This window comes from Brienomyrus brachyistius, chromosome 1 (genome assembly GCF_023856365.1).
Source record: "Brienomyrus brachyistius isolate T26 chromosome 1, BBRACH_0.4, whole genome shotgun sequence".
NCBI classification, from domain to species: domain Eukaryota; kingdom Metazoa; phylum Chordata; class Actinopteri; order Osteoglossiformes; family Mormyridae; genus Brienomyrus; species Brienomyrus brachyistius.
In genome coordinates, this window is record NC_064533.1 from 25,772,815 (window position 1) to 25,796,321 (window position 23,507).

At 40.1% G+C, this 23,507-nt stretch overlaps 1 protein-coding gene across 1 annotated transcript in view; it reads left to right on the forward strand.

Annotated features, from left to right (window-relative positions):
* LOC125705370 (cadherin-7-like) overlaps nt 1-23,507 on the forward strand; it is a 110,978-nt gene that overhangs the window by 75,855 nt on the left and 11,616 nt on the right. The window contains 2 exon segments of the mRNA XM_048971914.1: nt 13,161-13,282; nt 22,892-23,009. Of these exon segments, the coding sequence (XP_048827871.1) occupies nt 13,161-13,282; nt 22,892-23,009 (240 nt within the window).

Genomic DNA, 23,507 nt, shown 5'->3' on the forward strand with positions numbered 1-23,507 from the left:
CTACCCAGCTAACACCATCAAAGAGCAGAAACAGTTGGGACATGAACGTCTAAGACCATCTTAGATCTTAGATCAGCTAAAACCAGCAACCAGTATAAGCTGGTTTTTAGCAGTTTTTTTTTTTTTTTCTCCCACAGGGACGTTTGTCTAACGTGACGTGCAAGCGAGGCAGATACTGCAAGACATCACAGGCAGACAGCTGTCAAGGAATTACTAGGCCGTTAGTATAGTTAGACTGAGCTTCTAATCAATCAACCAATCAGTTTTATTTGTCAGATACTCAGTTAGACTCACAATATGTAGTGAAATGCTTCCTTGTGTAGCTCCAAGACTGTGAAACAAGGGGTGCATAGCATTAAACATTAATCAATAAACATTACACAATAATCACTGTAAGTGATAACTATAAATAGTCTGCAAGTAGCAGCAGAGTGACATAATGAATAACCAGTAATAGAGAGTTACGGGAACAATAGCTATACAATGCATTACAAAACCACTGCAAGACCTTAACAAGAGAATAGGTCAGGAGCTGGATGAGCTAGCTGAAGCAAACCTGATAAAAGGTGGTATTGAGGTGTTTTTTGAAGGAGTCTGGTTTACTGTTCTGCAGCACGAGTTAGGTGAGTGGCAGAAGGATGCAGTGTTGTCTGACTAACTTAGACACCAACGGTGAACAGTGCGATGAAGTTTTTGACTCTAGAGAGCTTCATTAAAAAATTCTAAAGATATGCACCTGCTTACCCTGGACAGACTCGCAGGAGTGCCTGGGATAGGACACGGTGTAGGGATACATCCTGGACAGGATTCTAGATTACAGACTACAAAAAATGTGATTATGAATGTGCATAATTGTAATTGTTGATTATAATTAAATTCATATCTTGTAGAGATCCATATTGCTTTGAACAGCAGCTCAAACGGCAGGGCAGAATCTGATTGGGTAGCACAAGTCGTCATTTGATTCTTTTTATACCTGGTCAATTCAAATTTGCTGACGCTTCTGCCTTCAGTAGAAATTATTGTGATTCTGATTATTATCTTTTTTTTTCTCCTTCCCGGTCTCCTTTGACTGTCAGCAGTGCCGGTCGCATTGTTCCGTGAGTGTGATTGATGTTACACTGTAGGTGATTTGGGGGGAGCTCCAGTCAATATTTTACTTGTCGGGATTAGGGCACTTCCTCTCTTATGCTCGCTGCAGTAGAGCAGATCTGACAAACCGAAAGCAGATGCTCCTCAGCAGAGGTAATGGGTGCCAAGCTGGTTCACTGCAGCGCAAGACGTCATACGTGTTTCCTGAATCAGATTCCACTAGACGTGCTCTGTGACATCTTTGTGTAACTGGATGGGGATGTAAACCTTAAATCTACAGGGCGCATTCTTACAGGGTGCAGGAATAATAATAATAATAATAATAATAATAATAATAATAATAATAATAATAATAATAATAATAATGAGGGGTGATGTGTGGCTTAGGGAGTTACGATGCTGTGTCTGTGACCAGAAGGTCTGACATCCAAGAATCAGCAGAGTGATTTCATTGTTAAGCCCTTGAACAAAGCTCTTAGTACACAGTTGCTCCAGGGACTGACTGATCCTGCTTTCCAGAAATGCAAATCACTTTGGATAAAACCATCTGTTAAAACATATACAGAGGTAGATTAATAATGAGTTAATGGCCAAGTGTTTCGCCTCATGCCACCAGTGGTTTGAATCCCGCCTCCACCCTGCGTGGGTGGAGATTAAATGCTCTCCTTGTGTTGTGTAGGTTTACTCCGTTATGGTTTTCTTCTGCACAAGTTCATCAGCAGCCATAACTTACTAACATATGAAAACTAAACGTAAGGAAAAGACTAAATCACCGAAAGCAGCATTCTGCAGCAAACACTATCACAGAGACAAAAGAACGTCAAACACCAACTCTTGCAGTAAAAGTAACATAAGCTCTATTGTTCTAGACGATCAAGCGTAATGTAGCAATAGTGGAAAGTGCAGAGAGTGTTATACTTTCTGAGGTGGTACGTTGTGCAGAAGTTTGTGAAGCAATGCTTTAGACTGGCTCTGGAGGTGAGGCGTGCCTAGGCTTCCACGTGAGCTTTGACTGCTACTTCCCAGTTATAGTGTAAGCAGTTGGATGGATAGTTAATAATAATAATGATGGTAATAATAATAACAATAATAATGCGTAAATAAGTAAGATTCATTCGGTTTCTATTATACCTTTCATTAAGAAAGTCTGAAAATGATCAGTTAGTGTAAAGACAAAAACAAAAGACCAGGATGGTGAGCTGTGTGAAATGGGCCTGGCAAGAGAAGGGGATTTATTGCGGAAACACTGTTATTTTCACTGAGAATAATGGCAGACAGAAGACAGGGCAATAAACTCATAAAAAAAAAAGAAACTGAAAAGAAAACCAAATAGATGGGTTGAAGATGGTGGGAAATGCGGCACGGAGTTCTGCATCTTGTGACGTCTTCCACATCACTAGGGCTGGAATAAATAAATAAATAAATAATGGGTACCTGCCAATTTACACACAGTGCATGGAGGATGTGGAATTAATCAGCACTCTAACCCTGGTCACATGACTCTCTCTATTGAGACAGCCACACCCCGTCTTCTCACATATACAAGTGCAAGTCATAACAAGAGAGGCAAGAGGAAGACGTGATAGAGATGCTAATTATGTAGAAAATGGCAGAATATCCTGCCTGAGATGTGGAAAGAATGGTTTGATATGAATTCCGATGCCAGGAGAAGGGGTGACAACATACAGGCGGAATGTGTGAAGAACCAAGCCTCGTGCAAGTTTGACGAGCGCATGGCATGCATTACCGGGGAAACGCCACTCTCTGGAACCATCCCAGGTGCTGATAGCTAAATGCCAATGCTCCTGTTTCAGTCGTCTCCCACACAGACGCCAAGTTTCTCTTAATTTTCTGTCACGTTTTTAAGAAATGTAGCCAAATAGCCCAGAAAATGATGTAAATGTTTGTTTTTTTTTATTTACTTTTTTAGAGGAATCAAATAGCGCTCATCAGCTCTGAGCGCAAGAAAATTCACCACTCTTATTCTCGGCCTGACTGACACCCTGACAGCGTTATCTGTAGCAAAACGTGGGGGTGGAAACCTTGCCGTAAGCCACTTCCCTTGGGGGGGCTGAAGATTTGCCAGTGGGCCAGGCATACCTACAAGGGTCAACCCCTGTATCCTATTGATGGGAGAGATTGGGCAAAACCATAATAGCAAGTTAATACTTTTCAGTCTCCAGACGTTCTCACTCACCAAAGAAGCATCCATCTCTGACAATCCTGTTGTGTAAATCGATTGCCCACAGGGCTGTCCTGTAAAATGAGCAGATCCTACCTGGCTGGAGAACAGCAGTGTTTAGTAAGCTTTATATCACCCATGAGCTGGACAGTGACAGAGTGGTAATTCCTGCAGTTTAATATATGCAAAAACATCTTGGGAAAGAGCTTTTATTTGCACCTGCATGAAGGTAACGCCGATGGTATAATTTATAAAAACATTGCTGGATTTTTATTTGATTTTTACTATATCACGCTGTGGAGGAAAATTCCAGTGTAATGTGGTATTAGCTGGATAATGCATTTCAATACTCCCTGGAACACACTGGGAAATATCAGAGCAATTTTATTGTGGCCAAAAAAGAAGAGTGTAGATGGAAATTGAACATGAGCGTCGATGGCTGCAGACTAGCAGGCAGATTTTGTTGACTGAGGCTGTAGATGTTCAGAAGGCCTCCAGAGGATTTCGCCTTGAAACCTAAAAGTCCGTCGTTGGCCATTGAGTGCCATTAGCAAATAGATGGACATGTTCTGTCTGCTCCTAATGCCATGGGTATGAGATGGATCTGAGGTGGGGTGTCTGGCCAGTGGGCTGCACTGAAAACTTGTGCCTCCACATTTTGTTTGCATGTTCTCCTCGTGTTGCTCGGATTTATCCCACAGTTCAATAACATCCAGTTGGAGGGATTGGCAAGACTAAATAGTCCGTAGTACCAAAATGGACCCCTGCCTCGTGCTTGGGATAGACTCAGAGATCTCTGTAAGATCCATTAGGAAGATGTACCTTTATATTTGCAAGTTATCTGCCTGCATTGATATCCATCCATCCATCCATCCATTTTCCAAACCGCTTATCCTACTGGGTGGATTGATATCATATTTCTCTAATATAATATTACAATTAATATCATTGTAGAATTCACAAGCTGATTGGCTCCTATACTTGTGAAATTGACAATGTTAATAATAAAACAAAATGTACCGCAGTAAAAAATCATAAATGTTGTTATACAGTTCACTTTTGTAAGCTTAAAACAAGTATTACTGAAAACAGGGCTAAGATTATGTATGTTGATAATACGTTTACAAGTATACCATTGAAATTTGCATGAAATGTAAATGTAGGATAAAAACAAATGCAGAGCTTTATTTTTAGAGAAGAGGAATCAGTGTCATTTTTATGTTTCCTACAATTTCTACAGTATATTTCCTAATTAATTTGACTAGAGAGCTGTGATGTTTTCAGCATATTTATGCTCTTTAAAATAGTAATTCTGTACCATAGCCCTTAAAATTTTGCAGGGCAGAATGATTAAAAGTCATTATTGATGATATTTACTTGCAAAACAGAGAAGGACAAATTTATGAAACCCTTTAATTCCCTATAACGTTTTCCTGGATAAGTGCTTGGAAGATGGATGGATTGATGTAACTCTACAAGAGTGAATGGAGAGGCAATCTGGTGTCATTTAAAAACTTTTTATGACATCCATCCATTTTCCAAACTGCTTATCCTACTGGGTCATGGGGGGTCCGGAGCCTATCCCGGAAGCAATGGGCACGAGGCAGGGAACAACCCAGGATGGGGGGTCAGCCCAACGCAGGGCACACTCACACACCATTCACGCCCACGGGCAATTTAGCAACTCCAATTAGCCTCAGCATGTTTTTGGACTGCGGGGGGAAACCGGAGTACCCGGAGGAAACCCCACGACGACATGGGGAGAACATGCAAACTCCACACACATGTGACCCAGGCGGAGACTCGAACCCGGGTCCCAGAGGTGTGAGGCGACAGTGCTAACCACTGCACCTCCATGCGCCCCCCTTTTTATTACAGAATGTACATATTCTTCTAACGTGTATCCTGTCAATCCATACAGCCATCCTTCTTTTATAAATGCTCATTCTGAACATGGTCATGGGCCTGTTTTATACCTTTTTGGTGTATGCCAAAAAAAACACTAGTTAACACTACTAATCCTTAGAGAAAAGCTGCCTCTTTCAGCATTTTATATTTCAGCTGAAATGCTCTTGTTTTTAGTTTCACTTGAGCAGATGTTGAGTGGCTAGCAGGAGTCGTACCACTGCAAATTTTTTTTAATTGAGAGTTGTCATGAGAGTCATGTCGATATTGATTCATCGCTGATAACGTCAGCGTATGAAACCATAGGAGAAGGGAATGCTTTGGAACAAGCGATAATCTGTATTTGAAAACTTATTACACATGCTGACAACATACAGCAAAACTGTTCTTTGCTGCTGTAAGGCACTTTCCCACCAAAGCTCAGGAACCTAGTTCCTGGTTCCCACGACGGGCAACTTTTGTAACTTCTGGCCACTTTCATGTGTTGCTTCTACACTGCGCAACAGGAACTGTGGCCTTTACGCTAAATAAGCACATAACTTCTCACAAAACTACACTGCCACCCCAAAACGATGGAGGATAAACAAGTCATTGTATTAGTTATTGGGGGGAATCGATCAGAATTGAAATGGGAAACAGCCTTTTATTTATAGATAGTTTTCATTATTAAATCTGGCCAGCAGATCAATTTTTCGTTTTCCACAGAATAAAAAATGATGCAACATTATTCTGCTAATAAGCACTGGCAAGTTTCACCACTAGCACTGGTGATATTAGTCGAAAGTATGTTGGTTATCAATCAGATTTTCCGTTTCAGAAATATAAAGATGCAAGCAAAAGGGTATTCATTAATGTCATAAACGTAACCGAGTTACAAACAGAATTCCATCTGCTCAGTTTTTGCTCCTATGCTTTTATCTTGCATACCTAGTGCTCTCTGTGGCGTCTATGCTGTTAGTGTCATAATCACATGATAGTGTGCAACACTACAATTTCTGGTTAAAAAACGGGATGCATGGGATGTAGGTAGAGGGCTTAAGTCTAAAAAAAGCACCTTTACTGAACATCTGATTATGGTATTATGGAATTACTATAATTTTGTAATTGGAGGGTACGCACACCAGTGAGCGAGAAACAGCATTTCAGTTCTCATGTCTGTCTTGCACATATAATGTGGATTGACAACGAAATGTCTTTGACTCTCTTTGACTCTTATTTGACCTAAGTTGCTAAATTAAGCATCCTGCTTTAGGAATTGGTGAACACTACTGTAGGTTAATTGGGTAAACACATCGCTTACATGAAAATCCAGAACAAATTAACCTTCACATAATATAGAATAACAGCTCCTGTCATTATCGACTAGAAGTATCCAGAATCCCTTTCTCCATACAGTCAAGAAACAAAGGATATAAAATCATTTATTCAACCCCTCATGTACGGTGATGGGAAAAAGTAAGTACACTCCTTCAGTTTTATGAGTTTGTACAAAGCATCACCTTGCAATTTCCTTGAGGATTAATATAGCATTTATGCATGTTGGTAGGCACAGTTTGTATATATGTTTGAATGTGTGCACACATGCTCCTTGCTTTGCAATCGTTCGACTTGTATCTTGACTTTACAACGGTTTGACAGCGATGCACATTTATTAGTCAGCTTTGAAATTTGTTTTGTTCCTGATTTAGCAATATGCCATTAATGCTTTCTACTGATGCTGGACGACGGCATCGTCCATCCAGCCACACTCATGAGTAGAGTATGAGAGGCCCCCTTAAGGGATAACTCATACTTTGTGTCACACACAGCATCATAATCTCACACGTACAGCGCTACACTCTCACGTAAACATTACTATACCCTCCTAGATGCACAAACATACTTTCTTTTAATCACTAGCAATTGTTACGGACGCAAGGCATGGTGCAGGCAGGGAAAGGAGGGTGTCAATCCACTTGCGATTCCAAGACAAACATGAATTTTTAAAGAAACTAGAAACACAGGGTGAAACTACAAGAGAAAAGGACCACAAGGGGTCAGGAAACAAACAGGGAACAGTACTGAATTAACTAAACCATGAAATAAAGCACAACTAAGAAACTAGGCAAAACCACGGAGAATAGAACTGGGCAAGAGAACAGAGGAGCAGACACACCATAACATTCACATGGCAGACTGAGGAGCAGGCCAAAGGCAGGCCCTTAGATAGAAGCAGCTAACCAACTAAAGAGAGGGCAAGTGTGGCACATGAGAATTAACCAATCAACCGAGACACTGAGCGTTTAAGCACCTTTGTGATTCAGGCCCCCAGTTGCAATTGTATCTACAATACACATTTCAGAGGCGTTGTAAGAATCATTGCACACATGACGGTACATTACGGTAGGCATGCTACTGTAAGAGCACAATTCATGACAAATACATAAAACTATTTACATTATGTGCAGGGGTATCCCCTGCGCTACGCTACTGTATCATCTCAGTGATACCTGTATGTAAGAAAATAAGAAATTTACAAATGAGAAGAGATCATTTGGCCCATAAAGCGTGTTTGGGGAGAACTTAACTAATAGCTCAGAGTTGTTAAAATCTTATCTAGCGCTGATGAAAAGGAACCCAGTGTTTTAGCTTGCACTACACTAACAGGAAGATTATTCTGTACTCTAACTACACACTGTGTAAAGAAGTGCTTCCTCAGATCCAGTTTAAAATGTTCTCCTGCTAATTTCCACCTATGACCAGAGTTCTTGTATTGGAACTAATATTGAAGTAACTATTAGGTTGAACAGCATCCAGATCTGTTAGAATCTTATATACCTGGATCATGTCCTCCTTTAATCTCCTCTGGTTGATTCAGCTTAGCTAACTTATCCTCATAAGACATTCCTCTAGGATCAGTAATAATTCTTGTAGCCCTACGTTGAACCCTTTCTAAGTCTTTTTTAAGGTACAGTATGGTGACCAGACCTGAACACAATATTCTAGGTGGGATCTTACCAAGGGATGTAAAATCGTAGCATCACCTCCCTTGACTTAAAGTCCACAAACCTAGAGATGTAACCTGTGCTGCTAGTTCAGTATCTGCTATACCACCCATCTTGGTGTTTCTGCAAATGTAACCAGTTTACTGTATATACTGATATTAACATTGGTAATGCTAACGATAAGGAATAACGATTAAGGAATAACAGTGATTCTAAAATTGAACCCTGAATATCTCACTTCTTTGTCAATTATCTGTCTCAGTTGATCTCAGTTTAGTGACTAGATCTTGAATTAAAAACTTAACAATTTTTTTAAACAAGTTAGCTTACTTGCTGGAAAAAAACCAACAGACTGCTAAAAATATTGTTCTTGTATCACACGGTAAACAACACACGGTCCATAGATTGGACTGCTATGCTGTCTAATACATGACGTGTGTGGCATGGTTGATGAGGAAGAGGTGGTTTCAGAAAAGATTCTGCTTTAATTGTGTGGAGATGGTCTGTATATGTGAGAACTGACATGGACAAATTCTACAGTAATTTACAAACTTTACAAAGATACCGTTAATGCAACAGGTGGCAACACAACAAATGTTTTTAACCATCAGAAACGTTAACACACGTTTAAACATCCGGAATGCATGGCTATGCATGTACATATACGAGCACATTCTCCTCAGCCACAGTGTCTTCCACAAGTTCTGAAGTCACCAAACATAATCACTCTTATTAACACAAAAATTCTGAATTTTACATATATCATTTAATTCATTTATTTATATATTGTCTGCATTTGTTGTAAGCTGTGTTCATAAGTGTGCAGTTACTGAGTAAAGCGATAAATGTTCATTTGTACATACAATTGTATGGAAAAAAAGAACATGCACTTTTTTTATATAATGAGTAAGTTTATTTTACATGTACAATATTTTCCATACGTAAATAAATAAGTTTATTATTATAATGCTACAAGCAAACAGTTTCTTGTAAGGACAGACTTGCTGATATATCATTACTACATACATACAAAAAAAAAGAAATTGCGATCTATATTGCGATATTTTGGTCATATTGCCCACCCCTAGTCCGAACTCAGTTTCCATCCAGAGTCCACAGGAGATTCTTTGCTGTCTGAGGTTTAATTAGCACCAAGGAAGACATGCGAACAAAAATTTGTCCGTGGAAGAAGTACCCCCAAAACATTTGGAATGGCCAATTTAATTTGACACATTTTTATTTGAAAAGGTTATTTCAAACATTTTGATTGCAAAGCTAGGTTGAGTAAAGAAGTGTTAAAAAAAAAAAAAAAGTTTAGTTTGCTCATTAAAAGTAAACTAACACAATTGGAATCGGTCAGGATCAGAATCAGCAGATTAGACTTAAACAAACAAAAATATAACCCGCAATCGGTGCATTCCTACATAAGAGATTTTACTATTTCTTTCTTTATTCAACAATTAGTGAGTAAAAATGCAGATGACATGTTGGGGGGAAAAAGGAAAAATTAAGCAGTTAATTAGAAGAAATCCATCACCACTTCTATTAAAGCAGGACTTTTGGCAGGTTGGTGATCTGCAGTATCCAGGTTTGAGTTATTAACACCATCCCAAGGAGAAAAGACATCAACACTGATCTCAGGGAAGCAACTGTTGCTGCTAATCAATCTGGGAAGGATTATAAGGCCATTTCCAAACAATCTGAAATCCTTTTTGCACAGTGAGTAGGATTATTTACAGATGGAGGATATTTCAGACCGTTGACAGTCTTCCCAGCAGTGGGTATTCCAGCAAATTCCCAGTTCAGACGATAGTGTTTATGGAAATGCTAGAGAACCTGAGAGCTACTGATCACTGATCTCAGGTAACCTGTTAAATGCTAAAGTTTATAGCTCTGCGATCTGAAAAAAAGGCTGAGCAAGTATGGATTTCATGGAAGGATGGTTTGGAGAACATCCATTCTCTACAAATGGGAACATGGCAGCACAACAAAGGTTTGCAAGGTTAGATCTGAAGAAGCCCAAGCACATCTGGAACATTATCCTTTAGAAAGACACAAAAGCAGCAAAGTTAAGTTGTAATGGACAGCACTTGAGTTGGGCATTGCAGTCATCGAGGTGACCGTGAACTCCCCTTTACACCAAATTATTAAACAGGCAAGTGATAGGCCATCACACCTGGTAAGGACTGGAGGCCTGAAAGAGATAAAGAGGGTTTGAAAGAATCAAAGGGGCTGCGCTTTCTTTGTAACTGCACTTTCAGTGTAACTGTAGGTTACAGAAATGTATCCAATGAAAAGAACAATCCTTGATAGTCAACAATGTGCCTATATGTAATCAGGACGTAAGTCAATTTGAAAGAATTCTAGACAATCAGCATCAATTATATTTCTGAAATATACTTCAGCCACCCCCCAATTTATACACAGGACAGTAAGTGATCAGAAAATACTGTAGATGGATGGCTGGATGAATGGTTACATACGGTATAGCTGACTGTATGACTATGATCATCCCTCTATGACAATGTCAACACATACATAGTGCAAGCAGAGGTCTTGTGCTGCGTAAGACAGCACAGGGCACTTTGGATATCTTCAAACAGCTATCGCACATTAATATTCAGAGCCTAATATGGCTGTAGCAGTCTTCACAGGCTACACACAGTTCCCCATGGGGCCACCGCTAGCTTCAAAGGCGGCTGTCTCCGGGCCGCCGTTTTCACGCTGCTGTCTTACCGTTAATGAATTCATGCAGCAAGACTCAGGATACAGTCACACCCCAGGCTTAACTTTAAATGACATTTTAATTAGTTACTTTTTGATACGTGAACTGGCTGTCTTAACCGTCACGCCTCCTGTTGTATGAAAAAAAAGAGATGCATTGTTTCAGGCATGCAGGATGGGCGGCAAAGGTTTCCATAGTCATTAGTGCATTGTGACATTTTCGGTGGAGGGCTGCACGAAATGGCTGTCAGTCTAGCCTTCCGCTCTTCATCAACCAATTAGACTGCAGACATGATGGACCGAAATCTTCCTGTTATAAAATATAAAGCATGGATTGAGAAGGGTGTGGCCCAGTGTAACAGGATCGTATAAACGTAGTATGTTAGCCAAGGAGTTACAATTAATATAAAATCACTTTATTTAGCAGATGCTTTTGTCTGAAGTGCGGTAAATAGCACATTACAGGCACTGATGACGATGTGTTGCAGCTAACAAGAGAACTGTAAATTAAAATGTTACTTTTAAAAGCATATGGTGCCACTATGATATGCATGGATCAGCAGGGTGTGAAGCAGTTGGTTACAATGAGATGAAGCAGAAGTTAATTCATGCACAAAAAAAAAAAAAACGTAGGAAGAAAGGGAAGAAAACGAGAAAAGTTGCACGCAGCACTGTCATTATACACACCCAGTTTGATATTGTACATTTTGGTCTCGGACAAACTTCTGAAACAGGCGAAGTGCGTCTCCCCCGATACACACACCGGACTCCGGTATCACCCCCCAGAGCTGGGGAGACCCCCTGTCGCTGTTGCCGTAGACGGCGCATAGCGCTTGCCACCCCCCGCTTTCTCCCTGGCTCCAAAGGAAAAACAATTCTAATTAACTGCCACATTAACTCCGCCTCTTCTTCTCTCGCCCTGCTGAGTCGACAGCAGGTGTGAGAGACTCCCTGGCAGATGTGAGCGGTCTATTTTCAAACCAAATCACAGTCAGTGCCAGTGAACGGTAAAGAATCAACTATGGCTCACTTGTGCTTTCCCCCTCACAACTCCGTAATTGGGAACCTTTTTTTTTTTTAACTTAACTTTAAGCACTCCTTACAATATTGGATGGATCTGTTATGTGTGAAACAACTGAGGTACACAGAACAAATGTGTTACGCTGAAGGCAAAGCAACAGGTAGTGCAGAAAGAAATACAAGACAAATATGTACGTAGAAATAAATACAGCAAAGGATAACAATAGAAAAAGGAAAAAAAAGACAATAAATATGTAATAAAGTAAAAATAAAGGCATTAAGAATAAATAAGAGAACGATGAAAAACAATGTTGTTCATACAATGCAAAATGGCACATTGTACATTCCTGGGAGTATGAAATCTGTAGTGTTTGTAGCTGATTTGTAGTTCTGATTTGGTTAATGGAATAAGACCTGGTCAACTGACTGCCACTCATGGGAGGTATTGAGAAGACAGAAGTTTCCAGGTCAGCAAGAACTATGTGACAGGGCAAGTCCAGAGAGTACAGTAAATATTTTCATTGCTGAGGTACAGGGAAGTTACACACCATATATCTATGGTAAATCTTACATATATGGCCCCACAAGGCATCTTACTACCAAGAAGGAAAAGTCCTTGCAGTGGCATAATGGTGCCGAAAAATCATCCTGTAACACTTTCAGTTATAATAAGTTTAGTTGTTTATACCTGTTTAACTGTGCCGACAAGCACACCGTGTAAAAACTGAAGTACTTAAACAGATACATGGACAGTGCTGATAAAGGTAATGCTGCGTGAAGTTGCATGTTCCAGATGGTCCGTGAGTAAATCTGGCAAAATTGTTTCATGAAGTCGAAAGCCACCCAGAAAGATGCTTTTTTTCTTCAGAAGATAAAAAAAAAAGTTGACAAGCTGTGCTCAAGCTGTGTAGTGCTAAAGCGTGCAAATGGAAAAGTTTTCCTTCGTTTTCTCGTTTTAATGAAGTAAAGAATAAACGTAGAGCATTTACGTGAGGCAGTGACTCCCATGACCTGGTGCCGGGCGGATATCCTTTGTAGAAGCGCTGTAAACAGAAGGACGTGCTGGAGAAGCGCGAATGGCGAATGGTTCTCGGTGCTCTCCTCGCTATGATCTTAATTAGAGCGCTTCCGTGCTCGGAAAACCGCGGCATCTGTACAAAGCTTTTGGGGAAGATGGCTCAATTCTGTTTCACTATTTGTCATTGTGCATATTCTCACCTACGCACTCTCTCTCGCTCTGTCTCCATCTGTAGACGATCCATCTCAAGTTGGGAAAGGCACTGCCCTGGTCACGGTGATGGATGTCAACGACAACGCGCCCGCGTTCGCCATAGAGTACAAGCCCTTCCTCTGTGAGAGTGCCACCCCTGGAAAGGTACGCATGTCGCTTTGACAACCTACTAGCTTCTTTTACCCACTGTATTGACGTGTTGACATGTCTTCTTTCCTCTACAGTCAGAATACTAAATTCTAATATAAAAGTTTAAAGCTAGAAATATATAGAATAAAGCAGTCATGCATTGTTATCATTGTAAACCAGTTTATATAATATCGGTCAGCAACTTCATCGTAAGTTGTATAATGTGTTGAATCAAATTTACTATCTATTTACTAATTAATCAGTGCACTTTTAGTATGACGTCGTTGGTAGCACCACAGTTGTTGGTAGGAGCCTTATGCTAGTAGATGTGGAGGTAATAGTAGCTGGGGTCATTCAGTGAAGCGTGTTAAAAGACTGATCAACAACTGACCCCTTACAAAAATGTCCCTGGCCTCTCCTATCTATGCTGAAACAAGTCCACAGGTCACAGAACCAAACCACATTGTACTCTTCCATTCTGAGACCTCAGAAAACCTCTAAAATAATAGATGCAGAGAACATGAGGAGTGAGCGGTTAGTGCCTTGGCCTCACACCTCCATGGCTGTGGGTTTGATTCCCATCCACATTTCATCCTGCGGGGATTTTGCATGCTCTCCTGATCAGACCAAAAACATGTGACCTGGCGAACAGGCGTTTCTAAATCGTGCACAGTGTGTGAATGTACTGGCATCCCATCCGGGGTGGCCCCGGCCTCATGCCCTGTGCTTCCTGGGATAGGCTCCAGGCTCATCGTGACAAAGCGTTGCATCAGCGCTCATGGAAGATGGATGCGACAGATTTTATCATCTTTATTCTTCTTTTTTTATTCATTTAATGAATGACTGCAATATACCTTTAAAAGCAAAATCAAAACACAGACGACGTGCTACATTCCAACTGTGACACCATATGCGTATTATTCCATAAGCACTTACTACCAGAAACAGGGCGACGAGTGTAATGTTACGTAAAAGGGAAAAACATATAAACAGGGTATCTGTGGCGCAAGCTGTTGACTAGGCGCGCGCTCAGTCAAGCCAGCCCATCGTTAGCAAAACTTTAAGAGGCCGTTCGGGCAAAAAAAATGCAGAATTTTGTTACTTTATCTATTTGCTGTATATGCGAATGAAAAATGTTTTCGGTGTGATGTCAGTGTCATGTGATTCCCACAGAATTGTGATCCCCGAGGAACACTCCTGTAACATGGCATTCATATTAGAACAGAATTTCGGTATGATAATCATCACAGATATAAAATGAGAGTACGATGCATATGTGAAATTAAATGCTACCTTCCTCCTGTATCAGAAATAGCTCTCTAATAACAACAAAAATGAAATAAGAATCATCAGGTATAAATTACTGCCTCGGTAAATACTATCTAGTTATTAAAACAATTTCATTTCAATTTCCAACCAACGGTGAAATTCTGCTGTCCGTTCCTTCTCCAGTTCAGACATTAGGCATCATTAGGCATCGGATATGTCTATTAGTCCGGAAGGAACAAGTGCCTTGCTCTCTGATGTCAGATTTTTGTAATTCAATCGCTGCCCATGCTCAGTTTAAATGCATTGCAATAACATGAAAATGAAATGGGTGGACTGTCGCATGAAATTAGGTTTTGGGAATTTGCCAGGATCTCGATACAGCATCTGGGGTGCCGGTAACTTAACAAGATCTCTAGAAAGCAGATAGCCTCCACCAATAGTATGCATATGAGTGCTACGGTAAGTTAGTGGGTGGCATTGTTGCCTCATACCTCCAGGGGTTTGAGTCCCACCCCTGCCCTGCTCTGTGTATGTCTGGAGCTTTCATGTTCTCCCATATTGTGTGGGTTTCATCCCTCCTGCAGTAGGTGAATTGGCATCCCATAGTGTGTACAGTATGTGCACCCTGCAATGGCTGGCATGCCAAACAGGGTGTACCCCAGCTTCCGTCCCTGTGCTGCCTGGGACTGGATCCAGCCCCGACTTGTAACCCCATCCAAGAATAGCAATTCTGCCGTGCAAAGGCAAAACACAATAAATGCTTATTTTGTCAAAATTGAGTTATGAGCGATATTGGGTCTCCTAGACTCCGTACTGTCTCTTGACAAAATATTTTTCATGTATGCTGAGTTTTGAAGAAAATACTATCAAAATACCATACTATCATTTTCCTACCTACTACACATACAAGTGGATGGTCGAAAAAAACTCTGAAGTCTCTTGTCTCCTTCTCTTTGTCAGCGTCGTTTACTGTGATTTGCTTTTGTAAGGCAGAATTGGAAGATTGATGAATTAAGTTTGCCACCATACATGCCTCATTGTTTTCAAGACTACAACACCCCTCAACCGAAGTGAAGAACGTTATTTTAAAACACAATAAATGATGCGAAAAACTGTTAAAGGGATAAAATGCACACAGAATTCTCACAGCTTTTTATATCATGTCAAAGACCTTCACACGTTACAAGAGCTTCATGACTTTTCAGACTATCAACATGGTATGTGTTAATCTGAAAAAGAGAATAAGCTTGATATGCTGACAGATAAAAAAAAATAAAAGGACTTGCTATACTGAGCAATAAGTGCAAAATAGGACAAAAGGACAAGAAGCCTCCCAGCCTAAAACACAGCCTTTAAGAGGCTTCTGTTAAATAAATCGATCGGGCATCTTCATGAAGGTATGCTACTGTTTATCCTGGACCTAATCAGAACGAAAAACTGAGACAATGAGGTAATTAGGCAGGAGACAAATCCATGAAAGCTGTTTAACATGAGACAGACCAGTCGAATCAAATTATCACACCCGGTGTTTTTAAGGTGAGTCAAAAAGAACTCGGAGTTCTTCTCAGCGATAATATTGACTGCAACATGGAACGTTACCAATGTGAGTAAAGGTTAAACTGTGTTTACTATGGAATTCAGAAACCACAAATCAGCATGAATCACCAGAATTGTTGAACCTTTGAGGAATACTGTTGGATCCTCAGCAGTAGTGTGGGTCAAGAGCAAGAGGGGTCAAGCTGACCCTTTAGGCAGATACTGTAGCATCTACGAGCTCCATCAATAACAAGGTTACGAAACGCATTTTAACACGTCCCCTTCGTTCGTCCTTCTCAGGGCCTTGCACATTCCGAAAATAGTATTGTGTTTACTCCGAGCCGTCTTCACTTGGCTAGTGTGCATCCTTTAGAAAAGCTCCGGTTAGCTCTGCTACCCAACCCTGGACTCAAGAGCCAGGAATCAGCAGCACATCATCGGTGCCGCCAAACTCATGTGAATAGGCCCCAGCCCTCAGATCTCCCCTTATCCCCGGTCCCAGAGGTGTAAATGCCCTAGCCCCAGCACCGAGGCACCATGCCAGAGGAGATCACAGTCAGATGCATTCCCCGGGGTCTGGTCCTCCTTAACGAGGTTAGTCCAGCGCCATCTGTTGTACCCTGGGCTTTGTCAATGGCTTCCAGATTGCAGTGGCATGAAAAATAATAACATTACAAGCCAACCACGTCGCCTGCACCCCCCCTCCTCGAGACTGATTAGAGTGGAGCATGAATATAATAATCTGTCATATTTTACCCTAATTAAAGCTTTAAACAAGGCAGCTGGCCTTCTCGAGAGACACTCCGTGCATTCTTGGTGTGGCTGTCTTGAGCCGTGATATTAATTGATTTTATACCCAAGGTCGTGCGCCACCATAATTTCTATTGATGTAGACATTACATACATGAGTGGACTCAGCCACTGTTCAATTCCCGGAACAACCCCCGCTCCGCCTCAGCTGTGCGTACAGAGCACAAGAACATATGCAGCCAGTGGCCCGAACCTGGACTGAAGCAAAGTTGGGCCAGTGTCTCTCTTAGAGTTCAACATATTGTAAGCAGACTACATTTCTCCAGCTTTTCCCAACACTATTTCTCCCATAATTAAAAAAAGCATCCTGTAACTAAGGCTATGGACACAGTAACCTCTTTTCTAGAAGAACATCCCCAAAATTCCCTCATCTGTTTTCTTTTTTTACCCCTCAGGTGCCCAGCTGACCCTGTTTAGGCCTAAGAGGGTAATTAGCCTAAATAAGAGAGAGCTGGATTTCATTAGCTGAGGTGATATTAGCACGGCGCCGGTTTTCAGTTGCCATGGTAGAACGAGAGATCAGCCAAATCCAGAGCCCCACCTTTGCTCTGATTCCTCAGCTTTAAACGGAGATTCCGTTGTTTTTCTCTTGTATTTCAAAAACAGGCCTGCGCACATCATTATTGTTTTTACGTGAAAATCTTGAAAAATGTACCCAATCACGTTTTTCATGCCTACTTCAGTTAGGTATAAAAAAAGCAAAATAAGTTGAAAATGTTCTGTATAATCTCCTCCCATTATTCTAAGCAAACAGAGCTGCATGGCGTTTCAGACTTTATTATACTTTGTTTCTTTGTATGTCTTACTTACCAAAGAAACTAATAAAACAGAAATAAAACAGAAATGTTAGTTATGCTCCCATTTACTTGGGTAACAGTTTTGGGTAAATGGAGTAAAGTATCAATTCTGCTGCTGTGAATTTGTTGATTGGAAAATCCTGCCTGACATGAAATCTCTCTTTACTCACAATTCTTTATATCAGATAATGGAAAAACCTGCCATGTTGATTTCTTGTCCTTCTCAATGTTTTTAGGCGTCAAAAATATGGTTTGTAAAAAACATTTTCCGAAATCAGAGCTCACTTTATTGGCCATGTACACCTGCATGTATGAGAAATTCGTCTTGGCAGTACTGGTGCATACATTCAAAGACAACACAGGACATAAATAAAATATAATAAACAGAAGATTTAAAATATAACTAACAATGCAAATCAGTACAACTTACAGAACTTATAGTGAATAAAAATGTGCAATATGTGCAAGTTTAACTGCTGCTCCTAATCAAATTCCCTAATAAATAAATACAGTAAATATGTTAAATATTAAGTACAGCTGTACATGGTTCTGTGCAAAAGGACATACTGTACCAGTAGTAAAATAGTCCAAGAATGTGCAAAAAAGGTTCCAGAGATGTGCAAATGTTATGGGAATTTTCTTTTTCTTGATTTTCATATGTGCCTTCTTGCTATCCTATGAAGAAGTAATGGCTGTGAGCAAACCTAGGGTCAGCCATTTATATGGCAGTCCAGGAGCAGTGTTTGGTGTTAAGGGCCGTGCTTAAGCACCTAGTAGTGCTATAACTAGTCTGCCAAGCACAGGATTTGAATGTGAGATCTTCCTGATACAGAAACACAGGACTCCTAACCCAAAGATCCACCACATACTGGATTTGGCCTCAGGGAGTGTTACTTATAATGATCACATGATGGTTATTATAACTAATCTCAGATTAACCCACAGCTTGTGTAAGAGGCCAACACATTTTGCATGTTTAGTAAGTCGCATGACTTGAACAAATCTACTCCTTACTAAGAAGGATCAGTTCTGTGTATTCGCAAGTGAAATGTTCCCCTATAGAGTATTGCTCAACACAGTCCTCTGAGACCCCCATACACATCTTTTGCCCCCTCCCAGCTCCCAGTACACCTGTACCAAACAATCAAGCAATACTGAACACCAAATACCTGGTGAACTACAGTCCCTATTACATATATTCTTTAATACAGAGTTTCTCACCGAGTCCTTGAGGAGTCCCAGTCAGTTCACATTTTTGCTCCCTCCCAACTCCCAATGCACATATACCAGGTATTTGGTGTTCGTGATTGACTGGGAGCTGGGAGGGAACAAAATTGTGAACTGACTGGGTGTCCCCGAAGACAGAGAAACACTGACCTAATATATGTACAATGGGCTTTGAAGGCCCCTACAGAGAACTCCAGTAAATTAGATTGTTACCTTCTGAGGGCAGTCCTACCTATGCCTGGAATGGTCTCCTGGCTTCTACCTTAGGAATAACATCACCAGTCCTTATTGGCTGGTAGATTACTTCATACCCCCCTCTCTTCCATCTCTTAGCATCCTAAGCGCGGCTCTTACACCAGCTGATTTACTTTTAGCACACCATAAATGGTATGGTGAATCTCAAAATTGTAGAGCGAGCTTCCAAAACTCAGTCCACAGGACATGTTTTTGAAAAAATTCTGTGACTTTATTGAGTTTTGCAAATGTAGTGAAAGTACTTCTTTGATTCACATGAGGACTGAGTGAGATTTGGTTCCCAATACTGTGACAGGGAAGCCTGGCCTGAGGTCACTGTAGGTCTCATCCGAAAAAACAACAGAAAATGAGTTTTGGAAATTTGCTTTTGAATTAATGATTGCCAATCACGTGTCAGTTTGAGTTTGTACAAGCTTTTGCCCTGTGATAGACTGGCATTGCACCTTTGTGTGTTTTGCTTCACAGGATACACTCCAGGTTCACCATGACCCTGTAATGAATAAGTGATTAAAGAAGATGGATGTTCATAGATACATAATATAATTACACAAGTGTCACTTGTGCACCTTAAGTAAATTAAAATGCTAATGTTTGTCTCATTCAGAAATGTTGACTGTTGTATTTCATTAGTCAAATGCCCAAACATACACCATACATCTGCAGAATGAAGAGCCTTTCCACCCACAGAAAGAGGTGTGTTTACTGGCGGCCTTGATCAGTATACGGGAAGTGGTATCTTACACGTAGTTATAGGGTTCTCATTCAGTATACAGAAGGAGGTGTGTTAACTACAGTGGCCCTGAGGGTCAAAACAAAACCATGTTTTGGGAAAAACAATGCCATTTAACAAAACATACTGTAATATTTTGGAAAACAGAACGACATTTCACAAGAGAACATTTCGGAAAACACAATGATATTTCACAAAACACATCAACAAATGCAACAGCAAATCAGAAAACATTGAAAGATTAAAACAGCGAAATTTCTTGCTTAGTCAGATAACTTGCAGGATTTAAGGCAGCCTTTGCTAAATGTCAGTGAACAAACATATGGTATCATTTTATGTAATCTAATATGTTATACTGAGGAAGGAGTAAATTATGCACCTTGGTGATCTCTGCGAGCCAATCTTATTTGAAACTTATCCACAATGGCTGAAGTGTAACTTGCAGTGCATCTTGGGATAACCTTCTTCATCTAAATGCATTACCACTTATGGCTCATAAGAATCATTTTCTCACACAATATGACCAAAGATTTCAAGAAAATCTTAAAGTGTGACATGGCTAAAGTGTGACATGCATTTAGTAAAAATAGGTTATCCCAAGAGGCACTGCATCACTACTTATGGCTCTTAAGAAACATTTTCTCACACAATATGAACACAGATTTAAAAAAAAAACCTAAAGTGTGACATGCATTTAGTAAAAGAAGGTTATTCCAAGATGCAGTGCATCACCACTTATGGCTCTTAAACATTTCCTCATGAAGCGTGACCACTATGCATTTCATTATTCACACAGAACACTGCGAAAAACCGGCAGCCCAATTTACAGTTTATAAATCCTTCTTCAAATGCCACTCTGCCAAAAAATATAGTATGCACAAATATCAAAACACATAATATTTAAATATACAATATTATGTGATCCAATCATTTTCAGTATTGCTTATGTATCTTTAAATTGGCTTACCCTTTGTCCAGAATTATTCAGATTTAATTGTTCACCAACTCACGGATAACCGAAACCGCAAATGTGAAAATCATGAATATGGAGGGGCGACTGTAATAAGTAAAACAAAAGGTATGCATGGATTTTATGACATTGTATATGCTTAGCATTTATACATGATTTATGTCTTTGGATATGAATGGTTTGTGTTGTAATTTAAGTATGTCTCCTTAAGGGGAAATAGATGCATAGCTTAAATAGTCCTCATGAAAGGTTTTAGTTATGATCGACAACAGAGTTAAGAGAGGCGAGAGAAGGTAATGAAGGCCGAAAAATACAGCCACCTCATATCCATAGTAATGAAATAGAAACGGAAAAGAGGTTTTATTAATTGGAAAATCAGACATGTCCGTCACGGATGTAAGAAACAGATGGCTTGCATTACCAAGTATCCAAAGCCCAGTTTCACCCCACCTTGAAAAGAGTAATTTATACTAATAACCTATGGCATGTGGCTGTTAAGCATTCAAAAGGCATGTTTAATTTACTCTTTCGTTTTATTGTTAGCTATTGCAGAACTGTTACTCAGCTTTGTCACGTTACAAGAGTTCCGTCTTGTTTTCCATCATAAGAATCGGTAAGCGTGAGGTTCTCGTATTGCTGCCTATGTGTTTATCCTTCCTATTGCAATTGTACTGCTTACGATTAAGTCACAGGCATTTTCATTGGTTTGTTCTCACACATAGCAGTGTGTAAACACAGAATCCCATTAAATCTGTGATTTATGGGTCCCCCGTGCGTCATGCCAACAGGTAGCGTGCCAGCCGTGAACTTTATGTCTCTGTGTGATTTTATGTCTTTACATAATGCTTCGCTCACTGCGACTCCAGTGGAAGCTACTGCAGATACATCAGAGAAGATTGGCCAGAACTAACCGTTCATTGTTTCCCTAATGAATGCCAACATGGCTTTCCAGATCATTCTGTGTGGCTTTAAATAACTTTGCTGGAGCAGGTGTTACTATTTTATTATGTCCAAGGTGTTGCAATAACTTTTCGGGGATTTTTTTTTTTTTTGTTTAATGAGGAAAGAAAGTTAGAAAGAAAACACAACTGGTTAAAATGCCTTTCCAACTAAGTCAGTTCATATGCAGGCATCCTAGATTCTCCAACCGTACAGATAATCATATGCTGCCTCACCTCAAATCATGCACTGTTGTAATGTAATGATCCCAAGATGTACATTACCTTGCACACAGACAGTGTTTACTCCCGTTTAGATAAAAATAAAATGTTTTGACTGCTGTCATTTCATGGTAAAGCATGCTATTTAGGCTATCTGTAGCAATTCATTAAATTTAACAGCAGCAATTTAATTTATGGTTTAATTTTAACAGATCATTTAATATTTAAAATTGTGTTTTAATCACTGTATTGCACGCATGCTGCAATAAGGAAACTGATCTTAAATAATCCATGAGAAATACTTTTCCTATACAGTATATGCTTCACGTTCAGGTCACACTGATAAATGTACATAGCTAAAAATTTATGTGTGCAGACCGATCGTCTGTATTTCTATTATAAATTATATTAGTGATGTTCTATTGTTATGAATTATATAAATAATAATTTTAATTCTGAAGTAAAACTCACTTAATCCACATAAATACATGGTCTTATATATAGTTCTTGTTTATTGTCTCTGGTCCCACTTCAAAGTTACTTTGGGGGCCCGTGCCCCTTGTATAATGACCGTTTGTGGCCAACAGGGGGCACCAAACCTTGGGGAGGGGCTGCAAATGCACAATTTGAGTGGTGTTATACACCGCTGCTGAGTACTCCAGTTTTAACATAGTTAAACGTTGGTGACAAGGTCTGGTATATGTGTATATATATATATGTATATATTCATGCATAAATACTGACACAATTAGCCTTGGTGAACGTACTGTGACAGACCCTGACAACCGCTGCAATTTCTTTAGCCACCAGCTGCCACTGATCCCAAAGATTTCTGTTTGCAAGAAGGTCTGAACCAGCATATATTTCCAGGTCATCCAGACCATCAGTGCGGTGGACAACGACGAGCCTGTGAGTGGACACCGCTTCTTCTTCAACCTCACTACTAGTGCTGCTTCCAACCTCAACTTCACCCTCAGAGACAACAAAGGTCAGTGGCCAACGGCATGCAGCCTTGGCACGTATATGGACAGGGGTGGTGCATCTCCCACGTGTGCAATATTCTACATATCATACAATACTGTCCTATTTGCTGTTACCCTAAACCCAAGATGCATCTAAATAAGACTTGGATGACCATAACAAACCTTTACAGTACGAGTCTTCTTACTCCCTTCGGAGGATGCAGAGATCATCGCTGGCCTCTGTTCTAAGATTCGTTTCATTTTTCGCCTTCTTGCTTTTCATTTCTTGTTTTGGGTGGTAGACTGGTATTGCTTTAATGAAACATTTTATACATGTAAATCATATAAAATTACTATGTTTTTACATGTATTTCCAGAAAATGACTGTTATGCTACATCCTGTGACATTCTGTTTCACGCCCATTGTGATTAAATGTAATTCAAAAGATTTACTTATAATTTATTTTTGATTATAACTAACCCCGTGACCCAATAGGATAAGCGGTTTGGAAAATGGATGGATG